Here is a 22,649-nt window from a genome sequence, read left to right on the forward strand (position 1 = left end):
ACAGGATGAAACAAAGAACTGAAAATTAGTAAGAGGCGTGAAGAACACTCAGCCCATTCTGTTGACTTCTGTGGGATTGAATCTGAGCTTTTTTTGCTGAGAAGTGTTTCATTTATACAAACTAATCCGTTGCCCACATATAAAGAAACATTAAGTTCTTAAAAGTCTGTAATTCTCAACAAATTTTATAGAGGGCATTTATGCTGCCATCAAAATACAAAAAGCTTTGTCTGAGAGAAGACAGCGAAGTCAAGAGAATTGCAGCTGCAATTACTTACGCAGTCATTCTTTAGAATTCCAGATGGTTTCATCACATGTAGATATCATATGCTAAACTGTGACTGTGGCAGAGAATCAGGGCCCCTACAAGGCATATCCACAACACCAATGGTCTAATGTCAGTTCTAAGTACTACTTATGTATTTTGGTGAGTTGGTTTGCATCTACATGTAGATTATGACTGCAGTCAATTTTTCATCAACAATAAGACAATGATTGCACTTTTGCAACCATATGAAAAAAAATACTTTGCACAGATCAAGAAAGATAATAATGATCATAAAGCTCACTTGGCTGTGTTCAGAAAATTAGCAACTGCTCATGGAGAATTGTCAGTGAAAAGATGTAATGTGAAAGGAAATTATAAAAATTAGACATTTGGAGTTTCTGAGAAGAAAATTTTGGAAAAATATGTTTTTGAGAAATATGAAAACACGGAAATAGTACCTGTTGCAGAAGCAATATAAATGTGCAGCACTGTCACACTCAGTGATTGTTATGACTCCCTGAATAATTACATCAAATTAAGTTATATCATTCTCTTTAATTCATACACAGCTAAAATAAAATTTCTCAGTTAAAAAAACCAAACTGGTGTTTTGTTGACAAAAGAGCTACACTTTGAATGGAAAAAAGGATCAAACAGTGGACTGAGAACATATTCTTGTATCTAATTGTGCAGCAAACCATGGAAATACCAAAATGTTGCTGACAGTTTTGAATGTTTGTTTCCCTCTTCAATGTGATTAAGATGAGAAAGAACAGAGTCAGAAATACCTGAAATATGAAAAAGAAAAATTAAATTATTTCCATTTTGATAATGTATCAGTTTGTCATAGCACTAGGAACACTTCTCTGCAAATTAACACAAAATGAGAATGACAGTTTTCCTCCAGTATTAGTCATGTGATGTAATTTGTAACCTGACAAAGTAAGCCAAAAGAAAGTAATAATTTGATCCTAGATGTTGCAATCACAGTTTCTTCCCTTCCAAAGGAATTTAAAAACATGATACTTCAGCTGATATCCTGATCCCGTGTAAGTACTGAGGCATGTCTGTACTGATGGCTGTTGCTATAACCTTGCAGTTCCAAGAAGCTTCACTCGCTCTTGCTGTCAAACCCAGTCCTAGGTTTTCACAAAACTTCTTTCTCTTTCAGGCTATGAGTTTGAAAAATGTGTAGGGGATAAACATGCAGAAAGCTGTGGTGAAGAACAACCTCCTTGGGAGCACATTACCTTTTGCAGAGTTCAGCACTTCAAAGCTTGGAACTCACAGAAAGGGAATTTGCTGATTTAACTTAAACTAAATACCTCTGTATGTATGCATTATAAAATAGTATTTAATTACAGAAACTTCGCATCTGTGCTCCTACAAAACTCATCCTTATTCCATGTGTGAAACTGATGACTGTTCCTGAGTGGGTAGATATACCTTCTTCTCTTTACACCAAACCATGTTGTTACTTCAAGGGGTTTTTTTTATTTAATGGATTATTTCTAGAGAAACCCCTTACTGCATAGAGACAACTAAGTGAAATCGCTAATGTTATTCACAGCTATGACTATGTATTTATAGGCAAATACTGTATTTAAAGACCTGTAATGATAAGTCTTCCTGTTTCTTACCAATTGGGATACTACTTGAGACAACTGCAATGAGAATCCTTGCAGAGGAATCCTAATGCAGAAGCCATCAAAGGCCAGGAGAAGATTTGCCTTAACTTTTCTCAACTAGGAACAAATGTGAAGTCATACTAGACAGAGAACATCCAAATTAAACATCTCTAATCAGTAGATATTTGAGCTACCAGATTTGCTCGGCAGGGTACCTTCACAATTGGGGATAAGAAAGGAAAGGGGATGGGACAAGTAGGAAGTTAATAATCTCCAATCTTGCCTACCATCTCTCCCTATGAAATTTCAAAGTCCAGTTATAAGCCTTGTACTCATGCAGCCAGGAAGGTAAACATCATCAGCATGATTTAGAGGGCTTTCAGCACATCCCTCATGATCATTCAAGTAGATAAGGAAAAACAAGATAAACAGAACAAAGCCATCTAGAAAATACTTCACTTTGTCAGCTGAATAACAAAAATGTTTTACAGAGTTGCAGCTTGACCTAAGGTAGATTCATTAATTTCTCTCCTGCTCCACTCAGTTCCACACTGCTGGGTTACTGATCTGTGACAGCTACTGACCTTTTTCCTAAGGACACCCTTGTCCCTGCCTTAGGAACGCTTCCTGCTAATGATGTTTAAGTGTCTTTCCCATATCACTTCTGACATATAATTTTGCTGTGTTTTTCACACTGAGGGCACTACCATATTTCTCTTCCCCTGCTGTTTCCAGTGTTGTCACTTACAGCCTTGAGCCTTCTTTTATGATGCAGCTGGAGGACGGCAGCTGGGTGCAGAAACCCTTCTGCAGAGGTTTCCATGGGTAATGTTGATTCTCCAGGCAGCTGCAGAGCTATGCAGCAAGCTTTAGAGCTCCTTTTTATAGATGCTATTATCAGTATGCTTTGACTCCCAGGGCCACAGTCATACCGAGAATAATCACAATACTGGCGGTTCCCAGACTACACGTGGATGTAACTTGTCCTTACAGCTAGTAACCTTCACAGACATGAAGCTGTGAAGCCTTTAGGAAATAGTGGAAATTAATTTTAAAAATACATTTCTGTCCTTGCTATGCAGTCTGTTCTAAAGTTCAGTGAATGCTGATGGAACAATTCACATGAACAGGTTTAATCAAGCCTGCAGCCTACAATTATGTAAGCATGATGCAATTTGCTGGGACAAAAACATGGAACAAGTTCAGCATTTCATTACATTTTCTTATGGATTGAGAGCCTTAATCCATATGTAGGTGAGGATTGACTAAACTTGGTAGGCGGCTGGTTATAACAGGAACTAAAGGTGTCTGGAGTGTCTGGATGTGATGGTTATATATATGGTATATAAACACACACACACACACACACACACACATTTACTTCTTACTGGATATTCTATACTGCCAAATCTACTGAACCTTAACTGTTTTCCCACAAGTATGGAGCAGCAGATTTATTTCAGGTCATGGGAAAGCCGCTCCAGCCAAAAAATAGAGCTCCAAGGAAGCAGGATACACTTGTGTGGCATGGTTAACTAAGTACAGAAACAAAGATGAGTGGCTGTATGGAAAATCACATGAGCTAGGGAAGCCACATATGCTGTGGGATTTTCATCCCTTACTTAGGATACTACAGCACTCAGTCTGTAGTGAGAATTATCTTTTTATCTCTTCTTCAATGTCAATGCATTCATATTTTTTAAAAGGGGTTATTAAACCTTCTTGTAAGCAGTTAAGGTTTTTTTAAAAGTTTAAATTCCTGTCTGGATCTAAAAAAAGCAGAGCTGCTGCCTTTGCCTGAAACAGTGTTTCTCACTGGTATTTCTTATGAACAGATTCACCCGTGCTGTTTTAAAAATATTAGGCACACTATATCAATGTACACCTATAGTCACATACACCTTATTCTTTCTCAGTCCTATAGTGCTTTTCTCTCCCCTAACAATTTCTATTCTTTGGCCTCTGTGAAGCCAGCAAAAAAGAACCTCAGGGGAAAAAAACCCAGACACATATCTAATATTCAAAATAATAAATAAATTTCTTCCATTCTTGAATAGATAAAAGAATCCTTATGGTTCCCACAGGCAGTCAAAGAAATACTTCCAGCTTATTGAGGAATTTCTCCTGGTGCTTCTTTTCCACTTCTGGCCTTAAGAGTAACAAATGGCTGTGGGCTGGTATATGAGGAGCTGAACCACATTTCAGCACTGCTGATACATCAAACATAGGTGACGTAGCACACATGTCACAGTGTTAGGAAGCATAAAGCCACTCCTGAATAATTCCTGATAAGGCTGAGAATCATCCTGGTATTTAGCAACTGCTCTGCAAACACAAGAAGGGAAGTCTTGCTCACTAAAATGCAGGGTATGAGACAAGCAAAGCTCTGAATGCCATAGCCTGTGAAACACTCATCTGCTGTCTTCATCTGCCTTTGCAGGGAACGTGTCTAAATGCCTACCCTTAAAGGGAAGTCTCTATTTTAAGGGAGTCGCTATTTTACTCTGGGAGCAGAACGATGAGAATTTCTACCAAACACGTTCACCATAACATAAAAACTTCAGGGATAAGGTTCAGATGCAAAAAGGGGGTGGGGAGAAGTTATATAAAATGTATTTCCTTTTGCACCAGATGGCAGATAGGAAGGCTGTGAGCTTTACTGGTCTGAATGCAAACTAAGCCTACCCTTTTGTACTCTGCCACTGTCACCAGCTCCTTCAGAAGTAAAGGATCAAGAGTAAATAGTATCTTTTTCTGCTGATCACACCACCAAAGCAGTTTTCAGATTCGAGGGTTTATGCATTAGTTTCTTTGAATGCCTTTAAAAGCAACATGATATCATCTGCCCAGAAGAGAGCAGCATTGATACCCTGGGAAGGACAACCAAGGTATTCTCTCTTGCCACACAGTGGGCTGGCTCGTATTATCAGACAAAATATGGGGATCCAATTATTGTGCTGAAATTTGGGAATTATTTCTATTAATCTATTAATAACCTAAGCATTGTTAATGGGAGCTTTGGTGTGTAACAGGTACAAATCTGAGTCAGCCACACAGTTGTGTTTGTGTTAGAGCAACAGAAACTGTTCCTAACATTAGATGGTTGAATAAAAGTAGACTGTGTTATAGACAAGGCTACCCTTGATGCACAGCAGATGTACCTTCATTAATCACAGAAACAATCTGCTGTTTGCAGGGAACTTTTGATGCCTCCATTTTAAAAGCACCAAAGAGCCTGATGTTGACAGATGAAGTTTAACTCTGTCACCTTGTGCCTTCAGGATTTAGAGAAGAGGATCTTCTGCTTAACTGAGGCTTCCTTTTCTTCCGTGGGACAACGTTCCCTCCTATTCACACCTCTGCCAAGGATTTCCCGAGACCGTGGCCCTGTCGCAGGGCAGAGCTGTTTGCTGAGCGTGCCTCTGCCTACGCTCCGCCGAGGCAGCGCTGGCGGCGAGTCAAGCCGGGCCTGGCTCAGGCCCCGGCCGGGCCGCGCCGCAATCTCGGCCCTGTTCCGCCCGCGCCCGAGCGAGCCCGCGGCGCCGCGCCGTAATTTGAGCAGTGCCACCCTCCCGCCGCTGCAGCCCCGTGCCCGCCGAAGCACAGAATTCCCTCCTGCCCTCCCGCACAAAAAAAAAAAAAAAAAAGGCAATAATTACGTTTTGCTGAACGATCACAAATTTTCACAGCACTGCGGTGTCAGTCAAACCACGCACAAACCTCTTTATTTTCTTTCCCTTGCCATTGGAGCCGAACTACTTTTACATTTCTGTGCGGGTGATCCCGCAGAGGGAAGGTAGCTTTCCTGAAGAGTGCGCTGGGAACAACTGTTGATCTCCCTTGTGAAATCCCATCTGTTGTCTGCAGCAACTCTTACTTGCTGGCTGAGCAAGATAATGTTTCCCCAGCAGACGCTGTAATTTTCCAAGCACTTTGCTGGCTGCAAAGTCAGAACTTTATTCAAAAAAAAGGACAAGCAGGGATATAATTTTGCTCTCTCCCTTCTGTTTTGTGGTGTGTTATGAATGAAACTGCTGGCAGGGCAGTCAGGTAGGGCTGAGTCCTTGTGGGCTTCAGGCTTTGTTAGGACCTCTAAAGATGAAGAACAGTGTGCTAATTTTAGAGGTGGATTCTGGAAATGGGGAAGCCAATTTTTTAAAATATTATTTTCTGTATTATTACACCACATTTTTTACAATCTGCCATTTATTATTTAAATAATATCTAAATGAATGTTAGTTTACGGTGGAAACTAATCAGCAGAAGCTGAAGTTGGGAATATTTCAGTGTATTAGAAAAAGGTTCTTCACCCAGAGGATGGCTGGGCACTGGAACAGGCTGCCCAGGGAACTAGTCCCAGCACCAAGCCTGACAGAGCCCAAGATGCATTTGGACAGTGCTCTCAGGCTCATGGTGTGACTCTTGGCGTGTCCCCGGCAGGGCCAGGAGCTGGGCTTTGATGATCCTTGTGTGTCCGTAATGAATAATTTGGAAAAATTAAAAAGAAGATTGTGATGATTTGGGGGGAAAAGAATTCCCAAACCAGCCTAGTGAACTTAAATAATAACACAACCATCTCTTCTTCCAGGTTATGGGGAAATTCCTTGGGTTTGAAGAGCTGTACCACTCTCCCCTCGTACTAGTGAGACATTTCCCTCGTGCTAAAACATTTAATTTTTTTTTTGTTGTTCCCCGAGATGTGAGCGAAATGTGAAGTGCACAAATACAAGCCGGGATCACCATCAGACCCGCGCCTCCGAGCCGGGCTCGCCAGGCAGGGAAGGTGGCCCGGCCCCGCGGGTGCGGAGTTGCCCTGCCCTGCCCGGCCTTCCCCTCCCCTCCCCTCCCCTCCCCTGCCCTGCCCAGCTCTCCCCTCCCCTGCCCTGCCCAGCTCTCCCCTGCCCGCTGCCGGCCCGGGCACGGGGCGGGCCCGGCGGCCGCCCCCGCCCCTCGCAGGGCGGCAGAGACTTGAACTGGGGAGCCGGAGCTCAGCGTGGGGCCGCGGCCGCGGCGCTGCTCGGCCTCGGGAGCGCCCGCCCGCTCGCCCGCCGGGCAGCACCGGGGCGGCCGATGGCGAGGCGAGAGGACGGGCGGGACTGGGCGTACAGGTAGGGCTGCCCACAGGGCTGAGCTCGGAGCGCGCCGGCCGCGCAGGGAGGGCGAGCTGCGTCTCCCCGAGCGCTCGGAGCCGGCCCTGCCGGGGGCTGCGGCCGGGGAAAGCCCCCACGGACCGGCCCAGGCGCGGCTGGTGGCTGAGGGCACCGAGCGGCCGCCGCAACCTTTCCTGCCCGAGGGCAGCCGGGGAAGGTGGCTTCCCTAAAACCTTGCGTCCTCCCTCTTTGTTTTCCCTTTCTGCCTTAGGAATGGAGTGGAGCATGAAATTAATCTGTATTTGCTGCCTGGGCAGTCGCAGTCGTATATAAGAGATGTGTGTTGATGGACGTGTGAAGGGGTTGTGTGTGTGTGGTTTCATGTTCGTGTCTTCAGAGAAACCTGTGTCGGGGGTCTCGGTGCTTTTTACACCTGTGGGTTTCGTGTCTGATTTGAGGAGAACATGAATACTAGGGTGCTCTTCTAAACAGCCAACAATGCAATAACAATTTGGGGTCTGAATATTTAATTGTTCCTCATCTGATTCATGCTTTACTACCTGTGACGCTCCCGTGAGCCAGTTTTCCCAAGGCTGTGCCAGTGCTGCTCCATGGCCAAATTCCTTCGCCGTGAATGAAACAGACAGTGTTTCGGGAAGTTAAATCCTGAAGTCTGTCCTGAAACCTTGTCTGACTGGACAGATCCCTCTGCCTGTTTAACTTCTGGGAAGCCCATTAGTGTCCTGTACTCAGGTGATAATTTGCAGGTATGAAGCACCCTGGGAAGTTGCCATAAATATAATTTAGCAAGGGGAGTTGATATAGTAGAACAGAATCAGCCATGCAGTTCTGATACTCTGTCGTTATTGTGCTGCATGTGATAATGTGCTGTAACTTTGAACAATTGTAAAAGATAATAAAATAAGCAGTTTTGGTACTCATATGAAGAAGATAGCTCAACACAAGGATTTGTGTTTTTCCATGCTGTATATTTTCATGAAGATAATTTCAGAAGTTACCCCTTTAAAAATAACCTTTGTAACTTGTTAAACGTGTACTTTCTGTTGTCATTTTTCTGCACAGAACTGTCTGGAAAGCGAGTTCAGGCCATATTGGAGCTGTTGTGCTATACTTCATACTTTTCAACTGTTTGCCTGTGTTGTGGAGAAAAATACCTCCCAGACTTTTATGTGGCCATAATTTTGTGTCAGTTTAGCACGCAATGAGTCCTTTGCTCCAAAAACTCCTTACTTAAAAAAACTGTGAAATCTGTGAAACTGACTGAACAGTGTGTTTTTAAGTTAATTTATTTAAACAGCTTTGATATGCTAAATGGAGTGTAACAGTTTGTGTAAAGTAGGCTTTTGCTGGGAGGAAGGGAGTCTTGAGCTGCTTTTAGAAATAGCAGCTGGAAGTTATTTAAAGCATACTTGCTTTTTTTTTTTCCCTTCAGCTGCAGGTATGTAGAAACATTATTATAGGAATTCTTTTTATTTTGTAGGGTTGATCCATATGGGTTTGAAAGGCCAGAAGACTTTGATTATGCATCCTATGAAGCATTCTTTTCCAGATACCTAGTGGTACTCACTAGAAGAGCAATAAAATGGTCCAAGCTCCTAAAGGGGAATAACAGTATACAGAAGAGTTTAAAAGGTGAGCTTCATGTCTCTTTATAAGTTAAAGTGCATTATGTTAGGATTCAATAGGTTTGTATTTTTAAGTGTTGAATACTATTTCTGTCTTCAAATGAAAACCACTAGTATAAACAGTAATAATTCATAAGCAAGTATGCTATTGTTAGAGTGATTTCATTTAAACCTGCCAAAAGAGTAATCCCTCTTCAGCACAGGAATATCTTGTTACATCTGTAACCCAGCTATTGCGGCCACTGGCACTCCAAGATGCCGTTTTGCAGCTGTTGGCTGTATTGTACTCTGTGCTCTCTTTAAAAAGACATGAGATTATGTAGAAGATGCTGTCTCAAACACCAGGGATCAGGAGATCAGGATGTTAGGTCTCTCAGTTGCTGCCTCTTTAACAGTTCTTTAGGCTGCTGAGATTTTCTAGCTCTCCTTATCCTCCTTTTGTAAAATGACATGTACCATGCAGCTAAAAATCTGTGTACCAAGAACTGATGATAAATGCCTTATGAAGTGAAGAAAGTAAGATTAATGCAGGGGCTAATGCAAGACTGGATAAAATGCTGATGCAAGTGTTAATGTCTGTTTCAAAGAGCTTGAAGACCTCTACTAATGTTTTATCTTGCAAGAGATATAGGTAGAAATAAATGCAGAGGGTCAGAAGGTGTTAGGGAATCCTGTGAAAATGTAGGATGGAGTGTCCTCCCACTCTCTCTCTGGGTTATGTTTTTCATATGATCCTAAATTTTCCTGTTTGCCGTAAATGGTGTTTATCAGGTTGCTTTCTCTTTGAGTGTCTTTTGGAGTTGGGCAGAGTTCTCTGAATAATGTTAAGGAAAAATTGAATAAAATTTAGAGCTGTGCTGCAGGTGCAGCCTTTGGCTGCTGATTCTGATGGTTTTGGGGTTGTTTTTTTTCCTTGGCACTAGAAATGGGATGATAACTAGCGAGACATTTTAAATATAACAGTGTATTTTGTGTACAGATGTCTGTTTTATGGGTGAAAAATTCCAGAAGATGTGGAGGTTTGAGCTATAACTGCTAGATCATATGCTGCTAACCAGAGAGTATCTACTTCTACTATATTATTTTTTCCTAGAAATGTAAAGATGTTTGGGGTGTCAGATGATGTTTTTGTTTGGGGTGTCAGATTTGAATGTAGTGAGAATGTCATGCCATTTTAAATTAGTGAGGATTTTGGCATTTTGCAAAAATTATTCTTTCGTTGGGGAAGAATAATCTCAGTTTTGATTCATACCCTTCTCTTAATGTGTGAGTGGTAACAGTGGCAACTTTTAGCAATTTCTGTGAGTTCATTTCATTTCTCTTTGTGTTCCCAGTTCTACCATTTTAGAAACAGAATGTTACTGTGATACTAACAGTGGGAATGCCTTTGGTCTTATTTTGGAGCCAAAACTTTGACCAAATCTCTCAACTTGTCCACCAGGCTTAAGAACCAGTGGTCATGTTGCCCCACTGGGCACATAATAGCAGCAGCCTTTAATGTGGCTTTGATTGTCTCCAATAGGTTGCTCATTGTGAAAACTGGGATTCTGTAAATGCACTGAAGGGACACAGGTAGTGGCTCTGGACTGTCACAAGTCCTGTGGGCTGGTGCATCACCTTTGATGCCACTGACTGGTGCTAAAGATAACTGGATTTCTAGGCCATGAATTCTCACCTATACATGTAGTTCCAGGGAGAGTGACAGAAAAAAGTAATACTGAGGAAATGTAGTCTGAGTGTAGATTCAGAGTTGTTGCAGAAAGCCTCCTGCATTGGCCTCGTCTTATACCTCAGGGGAGGAGAGGGAAAGCTTAACCTGTGTAATTACTGATTTAAAAATACTTTCCTTCCAGTTTCAGTACTAAGATTGAATTCTGTAACACGCACATGGAATTGTGTAAGCAGGTGTGTGCTTTTTCCTGCAAGATGATTATGCAGTGATTTCCTTACAGGCAAATAGAGAAGCTCTGCTGGTTATTCACTGAATTTCCCTCCTCCAGGACCTGACTTCATTGCTAAGAAGCTTTGCTCAGAACTGCTGGCTCTGCCATAAGCTAGAACTGAGAAGAATATTTGATTTGCCACTTCCCTCCCCAAACACAGTAGCTGTGAACCAATGTTGTGTGTGCTGCTGTGAGCAGTTGAGAGGCAGTGTATGTGTGGTATCTCAGTAGTTCCACACCCATTTGTCTACACACAGAGAAGCTCATAATTTCTGCCCAGGCGAACAGGAAGAAATGATGATTTGTGTTAATTTTCCAGTTTGGAAATGTGGCATGTTCACATGCTGCTGGGCTTGCCTCATATCCAGGGTGGTTTGTATGTGTAGAATTCTGTTCCACTTTAAAGAAAAAGAATTAGACTACATTTTAACAATGGTAATTAAGCAGTGCATTCTGTTATTTTGTGTTGCAGCCTGCTGGTAGGGTGGGTCATGGGAATTTGGCTGACAGTTCCTTTCACTCATTCTCCAGTCTCTTCCTTTTTATTATTTTTCTGGTATTTTGTTTCCCCCCCACACCCACCCTTATCTTCACCTTGTTTCCACTGCACATGAGAGTTTATAATCGTTGTTTGTCACTTGCCTTCCTTCTGTCTCTCTCTCCCTTTGCCACTACTGAGATCCTCCTATTTTTTCCCTTGTTTCATTCAGCTCTATCTTTATGGGACCAAAATACAGCTTTCTGCCCTGTTTTGTTTACAGGTGGGCAACAAACTATCTGACATAATTGCTCAAAATATCCTAATTCTGGCCAAAATCATGCTACACAAAGGAATTTGGCTGTTGGGTGTACTAGTCAAAAGTGACCAGTAGCAGAAGATACCTTCTGATCTTTGATAAAATACAGTGAAAGGGAAAAGTAAATATATTAAACAGTGGTTATAACATGAGCACTTCTGTTCCAGCCCAGGGCTTGGCAGAAGGAAAGTCAGTTTGACTGGAACTTCATTGCAGCACTTACGTGCTCTGGTTTTTCTGTTATGTATTCGTGAAATAAAGCTTTCAGTTCCTTGTATGCTGTTTCCAGCTCTTCCACAGAATTCTTCTTCTAGGGCCCAAGTGTATTTCTTCAACATTCAACAGTAATTGTTAGTACCTGAAAAAGTAGATGTGCAGATGCTCCTCAAAAATATTTTTAAGATGAGATCATTTTTGGTTTTAAATGTTTAGGGGTTTTTTGCTACATAAACTTGAGTCTGTGCTGTAGAGTGAAACAATGTTAATGGGGGAAAAGGCAATACAACATTTGCCTTGAAGCAGAAGTCTCCAAAATTCTCATATTCTACCATCAAACAAGGACCTACAGCTTAAAATTACTTATTTTTACATCTTTTTACTGTAAGTAGCGTACAGTATTACAGAAATGTTATTTTCTGCATATTTTTCTTCTGAAAGTTACTTTGGGTACTTAACACTTTCAGACTGCTACCCTATCAGGTAGCTGTTTTTTCTTGTAGAAAGGAAACCACGTTCATGAAGTGTGACTCTAAACTTGTGAATTTGGCATTAAGTGTCAGAGGCAATTGAATTATTAAGGGGGGGGGGAGTTTCCTAAAAAAATGGATATTTCATATTTTGTTAATGAACAGAGGTCAAAATTTTACATAAAGATATTTCTTTCCTGTGTATGGTCCAGAATTCAGGTCACCTAATGTGATTGTCCTGGGAGTGATTCTGTGTGCAGTCTTGGGGCTTGGGGGTGTTCAACAATGCTGCTTTTGAAAGCAAGCCCTTGGTTTACAGCTGGTATTGGATGTATGGGTGGAGACCCAGGCACAATCTGGCTTCATCTGGGAAAGCTTCTCAGATGTCACAGTGGGAGAGTATTCTGCAGTGTGAACTGTTCTTGCGGGCTACTTAGTTCCTAAGGATAATGTGGAAGAGAGCTTATATCTCTATATCTATTTGTATAAACACAACTCTATTTATAGAACATGGTCTATCTATGGCTATCTACCTATATAAATGATATATATTAAACTGCAGCTGTCCTCCTTTTCAAAACTATTTTGCTGCTTCTGAATGCCGGTTTGCAGATCCTAGGAAGTATTATAATGGTGTGAGGAAAAAAAGCACAATGTAAAGAGCCTTTTGCATTCCTCAGGGACTGAGGGAGCTGGGTCAGTAGTCATGTGGGGTGGTACGAGCCCCTGGCTGCCTATTGCCATGAGAACGATGACACTGAGGAATAATGAGTGTGTGCTATGCTGCAGGCTGCTTTCCCCTTGAGCCACTGTCAAAGTCTTGTCCATGCTTCTCTTGAATGTAATGTTTATTGTTGGGTATCAATGTTGGCTATGCTTCCAGAATTTACAGTTGTTCCAGAAAAAAAATGCCATTGGGATTATGTGCTAAAATGCTATAATCCAGCATTTAAGCCAGTAAGTTTGTTTCTAGGCTCATCTGAATGTCCCTTGTTAACCTAAATGGAACTGGTTCTTGATAGTCATTCCTGTATTTGCTATGCCAATTTATAGGATTTCTTGAGCATTACAGTTCAAAATCTTGTAAAAAAGATGAAGTAAGGATTATTAAACCACCATGGAAACAAGTGAATTATTTCCAATCTAAAAGAAGGTTGTAGTTAAGGTAACTTCACAGCTAGAACTGTAGAGTCTGTAACCCGTAATATAAATCCTCATTGAAAAGCTAGACAAAAACAGTACCCTGCAGACCAGGCATTTATTACCAATGTGTTTCTTAGAGAGAAAACACCAGATTTTGGGTGGGTGAAATGCTCATTATATATGCATCTTTATGTTGGGTGACACGGGGGAAGCAGTTTTGGGTCCTAAAGGATAGACAGCTGTAATTAGGTGGAATGTATCTGGAAGGTGTCTGGCTGAGTTGTACAATCTTGCTTCACTCTGCTGTTTTTAAGACCTTTAATTTAGGCTTCATTTATTACAGAACTGTATGATTCAATAAAACCTGGCTAGGTAGTGATATTGTGTGTGGTAATGTGTGGGTGAAATAAAAATCCCCACTTGAATTTGAGTCCCATAAAATTTAGAGAGGAGAAGTTGATGCTTTTATTGATACAACATGATTCATTTAGTACAAAATGTCTGTTTCATTTGTTATTTTCTTTTCTGCAAAAAAAGGAGAAGAATCTCAAACATTCAGCTATCTTTTTGGGTCATAAAAGGTAAAGCTGGTTTAGGGTTATGTACTCATAAGCAGCATTGACTCCTCATTAATGTTTTTCATACCATTCCCAGGAGGAAGCTGCTTTCATTGTCATTAGCCTGATGCTTCTTCCTGTTATTTTGCATCATAGTTATTTACACTGAATCATCTGCTTAAAAAAAACCCTGAAGCACACCCTTATGATGAAAATGATGCAGGAGATAAGAGCTACTTTAGATTTGAAAAGACTTCCACAGTTAATTCTAGGAAAAAGTCAGCTGCTGCTCACTCACATCCCTCCAGTTCTTCCAGGGCTCATTTAGACAGGAGGCACATATTTCATAATCCTCAGTTTCTGCTGTATTTCAGTGGTCAGGTGCTGAGCTGAAGCCCTAGGGTGATGGTAACATGGCCATTGATGTTAGAGCTAAATGGGCAGAGCCATCGTTTCAGAGGCCCCTGGTGATGTAGGAAAAGTCAAGTCAGTGCTTGTCTGAATGAAAAAAGGCAGAAATCAAGGGGGAAGCTTTGCTGTTTGTATCTTCATCCAGAAAAGCAGAAGAAGAGGAAAGGATTCAAAATTCACACAAGGGAAGAGAGGAGGGAGGAGAACCTGAGTCTGAAGATCTGAGGGGGGAGTCTGAGTGACAACAACTTAGGAATGAATCTAAAATATACTGTGCAGCTGAGGAGTAAATGCTTATCCTAAAATGGTAGCATAGGAGAGAAAATATAATAATATCCAGTCAAGAGTTTTCCTATGACTTCTTAACTTCAGGCTGCTCATTTAAAAAAGAATAATACGGTTGGCTATTTTTTTATTTATTTAAAAATGAACAAACAAAATCAAACTTCTTGTCTTGCAGTGAAGAGATATATCAGGAAAGGCATCCCCAATGAACACCGTGCATTGGTCTGGATGATTGTGAGTGGGGCCCAAACCAACATGGAACAAAACCCTGGGTATTACCACAGACTGCTTGAAGGAGAGAAGAATGCCAAGCTGCTTGAAGCAATCAAAACAGGTTATTCTCTTGATAATGCTGTTTATCTGTGTTTATCCATCCTATGGCCTTAAGTGTTAGAGATCAAGTTATGTCATGGAAAACTTAGTGTTTCTGTAGTAGTGGTTTAAGTGCTGAATTAACACTTAAGTTAGATTAGCCATAAGCTCTTTAACGGCACAGATTTTTCCAGGTTCATCGTATGGTTAAAAGCATTAAGGAATGCTTTTAAGGAAGATTAGAAATTATTTGAGAAGGAATAAACTAGAAGACATTGTGTTGTCATCTAAATGATTGAAGAGTTGTAACTTTGAACCATGACACCTGCGTTTGAGTCTGTTTCTCTTTAATTCTGTCCCATAGGACACTGGAGCAGGGGTGGTTGAATATGTGGCACAGAGGCCCATATGAGGCAGGTGAAGTATGCTAGGATTTCAGGTTGAGTAAGAAGACAGACAAGAAAAAGCTGCTGATAGATTTATATGAATTATAAATGGTGCAAAGAGGGTGAATAAGGAGCAATTGTTATTTGTTTCTTGTAACATAAGAACCAAGGACACTGAATGAAATTTGCTGTGCGGCAGGTTTAGAAGAATTGTGGCACTTGTTACTGTGCTGCAGAGGTTAGAAGGATGAACTGGTTTAAAAAGGAATTTGATAAACTGAGAGGTGGGGGAATCCAACTGATGCATGAAATATTGAACACTAAATGTAAATCCCTGGGAGAAATGCAGGAAGTGAAACACCCCTCCTCTACTAATCTGCTTCCATGTGTGCTTTCTGTGAGCACTGATCAGTGGCCAGTACTGATGGCAGGGTATAAGGGCACCCAGACCTTAGGCTGGCCCACCGGGAGGAAAAAGGCAGTAGATGAGGACAAGCAAATAGGAGTTTGATGTAACTGATACTTGTCCTGAAACCTGCTACAGCAGAGCCTTTGTGGCCAAGCTGATATTGGCTGAATTGTCCAATTAAAAAGTCAAGAGGTTGGGGACTGCTCCAGAACAATGCTGAGGTCATTTGGTTAGAAAGGCAGGTGTCTTTTTCCTCTTGCAAAAACCCAGGTAGTTAAAGTTTGGGTGTTATGGATTTTTATTCAAGTTGGATAAGCATACAAAAACTTCTGGTTTATGCAGAGTTTCTTCTCTGCCTTTCCTGCAACAGCAGTACTTTGGGCTTTTGGGACTACACGCCTTAGTGAGGTATTTTGGAGCATAAATTTCGTGTTCCTATGAATATGGAGACTAGCCAGAAATCTGCAGGCATATATCCTGCTCAGAACTAGAAACAGTAGAGGTCTTACTATGAATAAAGAGGGAGCTAGTAAGGTGACTTTCTAAAGCCTGTCTTGGTAAGGGTCTGGAGAAGCATCAAACTATTCAATTTGGGTAAAAGTTCTGCAAGAGAGAGTTGAAAACAACTTTTTTCCAGTACTAGACAAAGAAAGGAAGGGTCAGTAGGTGGTTTTCCCCACAGGTTCAAATGAAATAAAAATATTTTTGTGGGGGAGGAAAAATACTGGGAGAGGATAAAGCTCTTTTTGTGACCTATGGGGAAAATAAAGTTTTGGAAGAGCCACTGCATTGATTGGAAAACTGCAGAAGAGAAAATTAATGTGGAGCAAGTGAGGGAAAAGATAAAGAAAAATGGCTTGGAAGACTTTAGTGGAGGGGAAAAAATATAATAAAGACCTCAGACACTCCTCCTTCAGAAAGGAAGAACCAATGTGGACGCAGGAGGGATGAAAGGAACAAAGTACTTAAGGTGAATGTAAACTTTGTGGTTAGTGTGTTTAATGAACTTATGCTCCTGTTGACTGTGCACATTTTGTAGTGGGCTTTGTGGGCTTTGGCTGAGGACTCCTTCAGTGTGAATTGTTGCCTAACTTTGATTTTGTTTCTTCAAGTGTTGTTCTCCCATTACTGTAGTTGTTTTTAATAATAAAGCAAGGTAAGATGTGGAATTGTACTGCTGTTTGCTTTCACTGTTTGTAGTTTCCAGAATTTTCAGGCAACTGTGTGGTATTTATTCCCACAGCTGTGAAGTTACAGCCCAGCACATTGCTGGCTGGGGTTTATAAACAAGAGAACAGTAATCACACTTTTTTCTTTTTTCCCAGGGGAGGGGCAGGAGGACAAGGCCAACCAAAGACTTTATTTCAAATTAAATTAAAAATGTGTAAGAGCCAGTGTGTCCTCTTTCTTTCAGATGCCCAGAAGCCGCAAACACTTTTCATGTATGTTTGAAACTAGTTTTCATATGAGAAAGTCTTTGATGTGGTATAATCAGGTTAAAAGGGGCGAGTAGACTGTGTGAAGAAATGGTCTAATCTTTAAAGAAAAATCTGCTTAGTAATAGCAGTGGAAGTCTTTCAGTGAATTAAATCTGTAATCTGTTCTTTCACCATTTTTGCCTTTTAACTTTCTGATTCTGATCTCAAGAGCTTTATTGCTACTTTGTTTTATATGATATGTGCTCTTTGGACATTTTTGGTTTTTTAAGAAAAATGTAGGAGGGAACAGGCTTCTTACTCTAACCATTAAAAAAGAGCTAAAAGAATGCAGGTGTCATGTCTTAGTTTATGCACACATTTAGAAGGGCATGCATTCCAGCAACACTTTGTTTTTCATGCCCTATTATAGGAAAGTTTAGTAGAACAAATGATGTTGTAAGATAAGAAGTGGCTGCCCTTCTAAGGCAGAGGCTACATGCTGGGTGCAGAAAGACTGGATTGTAAGCTGTAGCTTCCTTGGGGTAAGCTTCCTTTAGGCTGGGCTGGTTTGAATTTTAGCTCTTGTTTCTTTTCCTTTTTCTCCATTGAAAAACATGCCATTGGACAGAAGTGTGTCTGCAAGTGCTCAGGCATGTACATGGCAGCTGATCTGTGCTTCCACTCTTGCATTTCATGAGGAGGAATTGTAGATGCTGTGAAGCCTACAATTTTATACTGACCAGGCAGTCCCAGAGCCTGAGCTGTGCTGTGTGACAGCCAGCATAAGGATCTGACTATGGATTGGATGATAGTTGCAGAATCTTAAATGAGTTTATGACAGGGTCAGAAAAGTAATTCAGACAATGGTCATTGCCATTTCTCTGGAGACAGGGAATATTTTACTATCAAAGCACTAAGAGGCTTCTCTGAAGCATCTCTGAGTGGAAGCTGGGAATTTTCAGGTGAATTTAAAGCCTTTAACCATGCAAGAGGAAGGGGAAGAGCATTGTCAGCTCTTGCGGCTCTCTGTAAGGGGAGCCCTGACAGGTCATATCCAAACAGCTGCCTCATGTGGTCTTTGGTCTACTAGAACAGCTGAAGGGAGAACTGGAGGAGTAAAGTGTGTAGTGACACTTCCTCAGAATGTTTTTCCTGGTCTCCAATTATCTGCTGTTTCGAGAGTTGCCAAGACATATGCTGCATGTTCGTACCTAATAATGGTGGTTGGGAAAAAATTCAAAAAATTTGCTCATGATTTTGCAGATTTGTGCTGTCTGAATGCTGTTAAGCATCTCCCTCCAAACTAAGTAGCTTTTATCCACCTGGGTTTATGCTATATATGGTAGCCATTTTATATCTGTGGTCTTCTTGTTGCCATTCTTTCTGTAATTTCTCTAATTCTGGTATCATCTTTTGGAGATGAAGGGGATCGGAATTTATGCATGTGCTTCTCAGATTTATACAGTGGCAATATTGTTCTTTTGTAGGAAATCCTAACCCTGTTGGCTTTCCTGATTGTTGAAAGCTCTTGAGCTGTTACTTGGTAGTGGGGGTTGTGAGGGTCAGTTTTTCTGACTTTAGTTAATGAAAAACTTAAAACAAACAAACTCCCCAAACTTCCAAAACAATTTATAGTTCCAGGTGTTATAGGAAAAAGCTTGAGGATGACTGCTAAACACCCAGTTATAACAAATTTAAAATACCCTTTAAGTATACTGTTTTTACAAGTTGCAATTTATGAGGCCTAACCTCATTATTCTAGATTTGCAGTGGAGTTTTTGAGTGCTTGTAGTTGACAATTGAAGTGCATTTTTGCTCTGCGCTCTACTATGTAAAAAAAAGAAAAAAACACCTGCCTGGAAGCTCTTCAGAGCAGATGTGCATCACAGATGTAGCAGTGGCAAAGAAATGACCATAAGTGGAGTAGGATATGTCAGTTATGAAAATACTTGTGTAATTTACTGACCACCTGTGTCTTGGAGTGGGAAGTACCAGGATATGAAAGTAAAAGTGCTGTGGTTTAGGAAATGTATTCTACAATTTAGCACTCTCACTAAGACCACATTCTTGTTCCTCTCCCCACCTCCAGTTGGAGGGACAAAAGACAAAGATCATGGGTTGGGATAAGAACAATTTACTGGAAACAGCAATGAGATACGAAAATGAACAGTAACAGCAACAATATTAATAACAAAAGGTATATAAAACAATTCACACTGAAAGAAAACAAATTATAATAGACAATACCAGGTGGCTCCCTCTGCAGCTTTCTCAACTGGATGGAACCCCTTCTCCCTGGAAAACAGTCCCTTTCCCAGGCCCCTGGCATTGGTAAGGTGGTATAGAACAACCTCCCTATAGGCACACCCCCTCCCAACTACTGCAGAAATTAACTCTGTCCTGGCTGGAATCAGGACAAAAAGGAAGGATAAGATAGCAAGGTGAAGAAGGTTGTCTTGTAGATGCATGACTTTTGAAGTGCCCTAAGTAGGAAAAACGCAAGACTGGTTCTAAAAGCGTTGTTTTTCTGGACTGTGCTTTCAATCTCTTTGCTCCAGAAATAGCATCAATGACTGTGGTTCTTGGTACCAAAATAGACATCTGTTTTATAAACTGAAGCTAATGTATTCTGCCTCTTTGCATTACTGAATGAGGTTGAAATACTGCAGCCGTGTGAGAGGGAAGAAAGAATCCAGTGGTCTTCTCATGGTTGCTGCACAGAGATAAATCAGCAGGAAAGCTGGTAGTTGTTTTTGTTTTATAGCAGCATAAAACTGCCAGCTCAGAGAGCGGAAAGATTGTAAAAAAATTGCTATTGGGATTTAATCTTAATTTACTACAAAAGAGTAGCTAGTCTTTTCATTGTGACCTCCTCCCTGGTTCTGTGCTCCCATACCTAGTTTATTTATAAGCAGCAGATCTGCACATAATGAAAAGATAGTCATAATTTTGGGATTTTTCTAGCAGTGTAAGATTCTAATGTTCATTTTGCTGTTTGAAAAGAGCCCTAATTTTTTTTTTTCCTCCTGCACTAGTTTGAGGCTGTGTTCTTTTGGACATTATTGTCTGTTGAGAGTGAAGTAGATTAATGGACAGTAGGCCAGAGGGTAGGCTGTGCAGAGCATGAGAAAGAGGTGTTTGTATGTCTCCCCTGGAACAGATGTATTAAAGATGAAGTGGTGAAGCCAAAAGAACACTACTTGCCTCCTCCTTCCTTTTGCCTCAAGTCATCTCTGACCCTCCTCTTGTAGCATGGTGACACACCGGTTTGTGTGTGCCTGTGGAGGGTTGAGTTCCCTCATCTTGAGTCAGAGAAGCCTCAACTGGAGGAGGAGAGAGAGCATGCAAATGGAGCAGAAAGGGCAGGATGGAAAAGGGATTGGATCCTCTGCTCTTGTGCTCAAAGGAATAATCTGGCACAAGGAGTCCGGTGAGACCATGTTCCATATCTTCTATTAAGGGTAAAGCTATTTAGCTCTTGTATCTTGTTTTTTCTCTCCATCTCCTCATCCTAAACTAAAATATTGTTACTAAATATAGTTTTAAATCCTTCATGAAACTAGGGAAGGGTTCCCCCAGTCCTTGTGGGAAAAAACGTGCTCTGCAGTCAGAAAACAGGTTGCAGCTGATTCTCTCAATTGCAGGTTGGGAAATTACAGATGAATTCAGTTTGAGTAGTCCCTGCTTTGTATGTGATGGACTTTTCTTGCCCTCCCCTCACCCTTTCTCTGCATACCTGAGGAGAAGAGCCATGGCTAAAATTCAGCTTTAATCTTTTCTGTAACATTCCACATATGCTTTAATAAAGAATAAATTCTGATTATGCAAATACTATGCTGCATAATCTTCCTACCAAGAAGAAACAAAAGAAATCTGTTTATCCTGCAACTGTCTGTTTTTCAGGTCCTCTCAAAAATTGTTTTTTTTCCTTGTGTTTTTCTTCTCATACACATGAGAGATGAAATTAAATATTTTCCTGCAAATGATTTGTTCCCTTTAAAAGGAAGAAATAGCAATTGGTGTGATAACATCTTCATGCCTGTGACTTCCACTACACTATTCATGATTTTGGGGAGCTTTCTTCCTTTGGTTGCTTATAGCTGAACTTTGTGTCAAAGCTGTAACAGACTTCTTCCTTTATGCCGGAAAAGGCTGATAAAAAGTGATATTTCTTAGGACATGGAGATCTGTACAGAAGTGCTGTTACTGAAGTTTTAACTTTAACCCAATTTGTTGTTGTTAAATATAACCCAAACAACTACTCATATTTTATTAATAACTCTTGGGTTTTGAAAATCTGCAAAGTTTCTTTTAGACATTTAAGTTGGAGAGAAAAATTCTATTTAAAGATCAGATGCACAGCTCTGTGCAAGTGACCTTGGGTTTTTTCTTTATGAAGTGAAGCAGGCCAAAAATTAACTCTCTCTGTTTTTTTCTAACAACTAAGGGCTGTTTTGGGGTGACTAGCTCAAACTTGCATGTCTAATTTTTATACCTTTGTAAAGAGAGATGAATCCTACTATAAATGCTTGGTCTGAAAGAAATTAATGGTTGGAAATGTCAGTAATTGCATACTCCTTACTTGGTTAAGCATTGAGCTTGAAGCATGTGGGAATGTGCTCTGCTGCTTGGTTATCAGAAACCACTCCCATTCTTAATGATCTTGCACCAGTGAAGATGCAACATGGAGAAATTTAAAGTTTAAAAAGTGATTTTTAAGTGTAAGTCAGCAGCTATGGGAACAGGTCTGGGGGTTTTTGGCTGCTACTGTTTGGCAGAAGGTCACTGAGTAAGTCAATTGAAAGTTCGTCTGGTTTGTTACAAGAATGTACTTCCCTAGAGGCAAACTCATTTTAGGTCACTTGACTTGATACGTTTGGCATGTCTTGTGTCTGTCAGTCTAAATACCTGGTTTGCTGTCATTTAAGCCTTTGCAGTCAGACATGGAGGGAGTCCAATCTGCAGGAGAATTTCTTTAGGTCTGCTTGAAATTGGTTTCTGTACACTAATAGGATTATTCTTTCTAGGAATAGATTATCCTTGAGTGCAAGTGCCCTTTTACCAAAATGGAGGTAAAGCTGTTTCTTAACATTAATCCACCAAAACAGTTCAATGAACGATAGTGAAGCTTCAGGTGTACTTCAGAAGACTGATAAAAGTTTTTTTTGGAAACTGACAAGGAACACCTCCTAATTTTGGTCTTTTTCCCTTTTGTTTAGACATGAACAGAACATTTCCAGATAATGTAAAATTCCGCAAAACTGCTGATCCGTGTTTGCAACATGCACTCTACAACATATTGGTAGCATATGGGCATCATAATAAAGCAGTAGGATATTGTCAGGTAGGTAATCACTGTTTTGTAAACAATGCTGCATTTCACCAGTGCTAACTGCTCTTGTCCACTTGAATGTGTGTTTTTAGAAGCATACCCACAAACTATTTCTGTTTATAAACTGGCCCTGGGAGGGTTGGGGGGGTGGGGTATGAATAGCTTCAGACAAATTCAAATATCCTTCTGACTTTCTAAATGGCTGTTCTTGTTGCCAGCTTGATCAATTTCGTTCCATTTGTTAGCTGCAAAATAAGTAGTTGCTTTGGAGAGCAAGAGGAAGCAAGCTTGCCTTTCCCTCATCCTGCCAGCTTTCCCCACACAGTCCTTGGTATCTA

At 40.8% G+C, this 22,649-nt stretch overlaps 1 protein-coding gene across 1 annotated transcript in view; it reads left to right on the plus strand.

The window, feature by feature from the left end:
• Positions 1-6,789: 6,789 nt before the first annotated feature.
• Positions 6,790-22,649, plus strand: part of GRTP1 (growth hormone regulated TBC protein 1) — a 36,335-nt gene continuing 20,475 nt past the window's right edge. Inside the window, exons 1-4 of the mRNA XM_038155560.1 lie at positions 6,790-7,004; positions 8,488-8,639; positions 14,630-14,788; positions 22,199-22,323. Of these exons, the coding sequence (XP_038011488.1) occupies positions 6,967-7,004; positions 8,488-8,639; positions 14,630-14,788; positions 22,199-22,323 (474 nt within the window). The 5' untranslated portion in view covers positions 6,790-6,966. The remainder of the gene's footprint in view (positions 7,005-8,487; positions 8,640-14,629; positions 14,789-22,198; positions 22,324-22,649) is intronic.

The sequence above is a fragment of the Motacilla alba genome, chromosome 1, assembly GCF_015832195.1.
Source record: "Motacilla alba alba isolate MOTALB_02 chromosome 1, Motacilla_alba_V1.0_pri, whole genome shotgun sequence".
In the NCBI taxonomy this organism is placed as follows: Eukaryota; Metazoa; Chordata; class Aves; order Passeriformes; family Motacillidae; genus Motacilla; species Motacilla alba.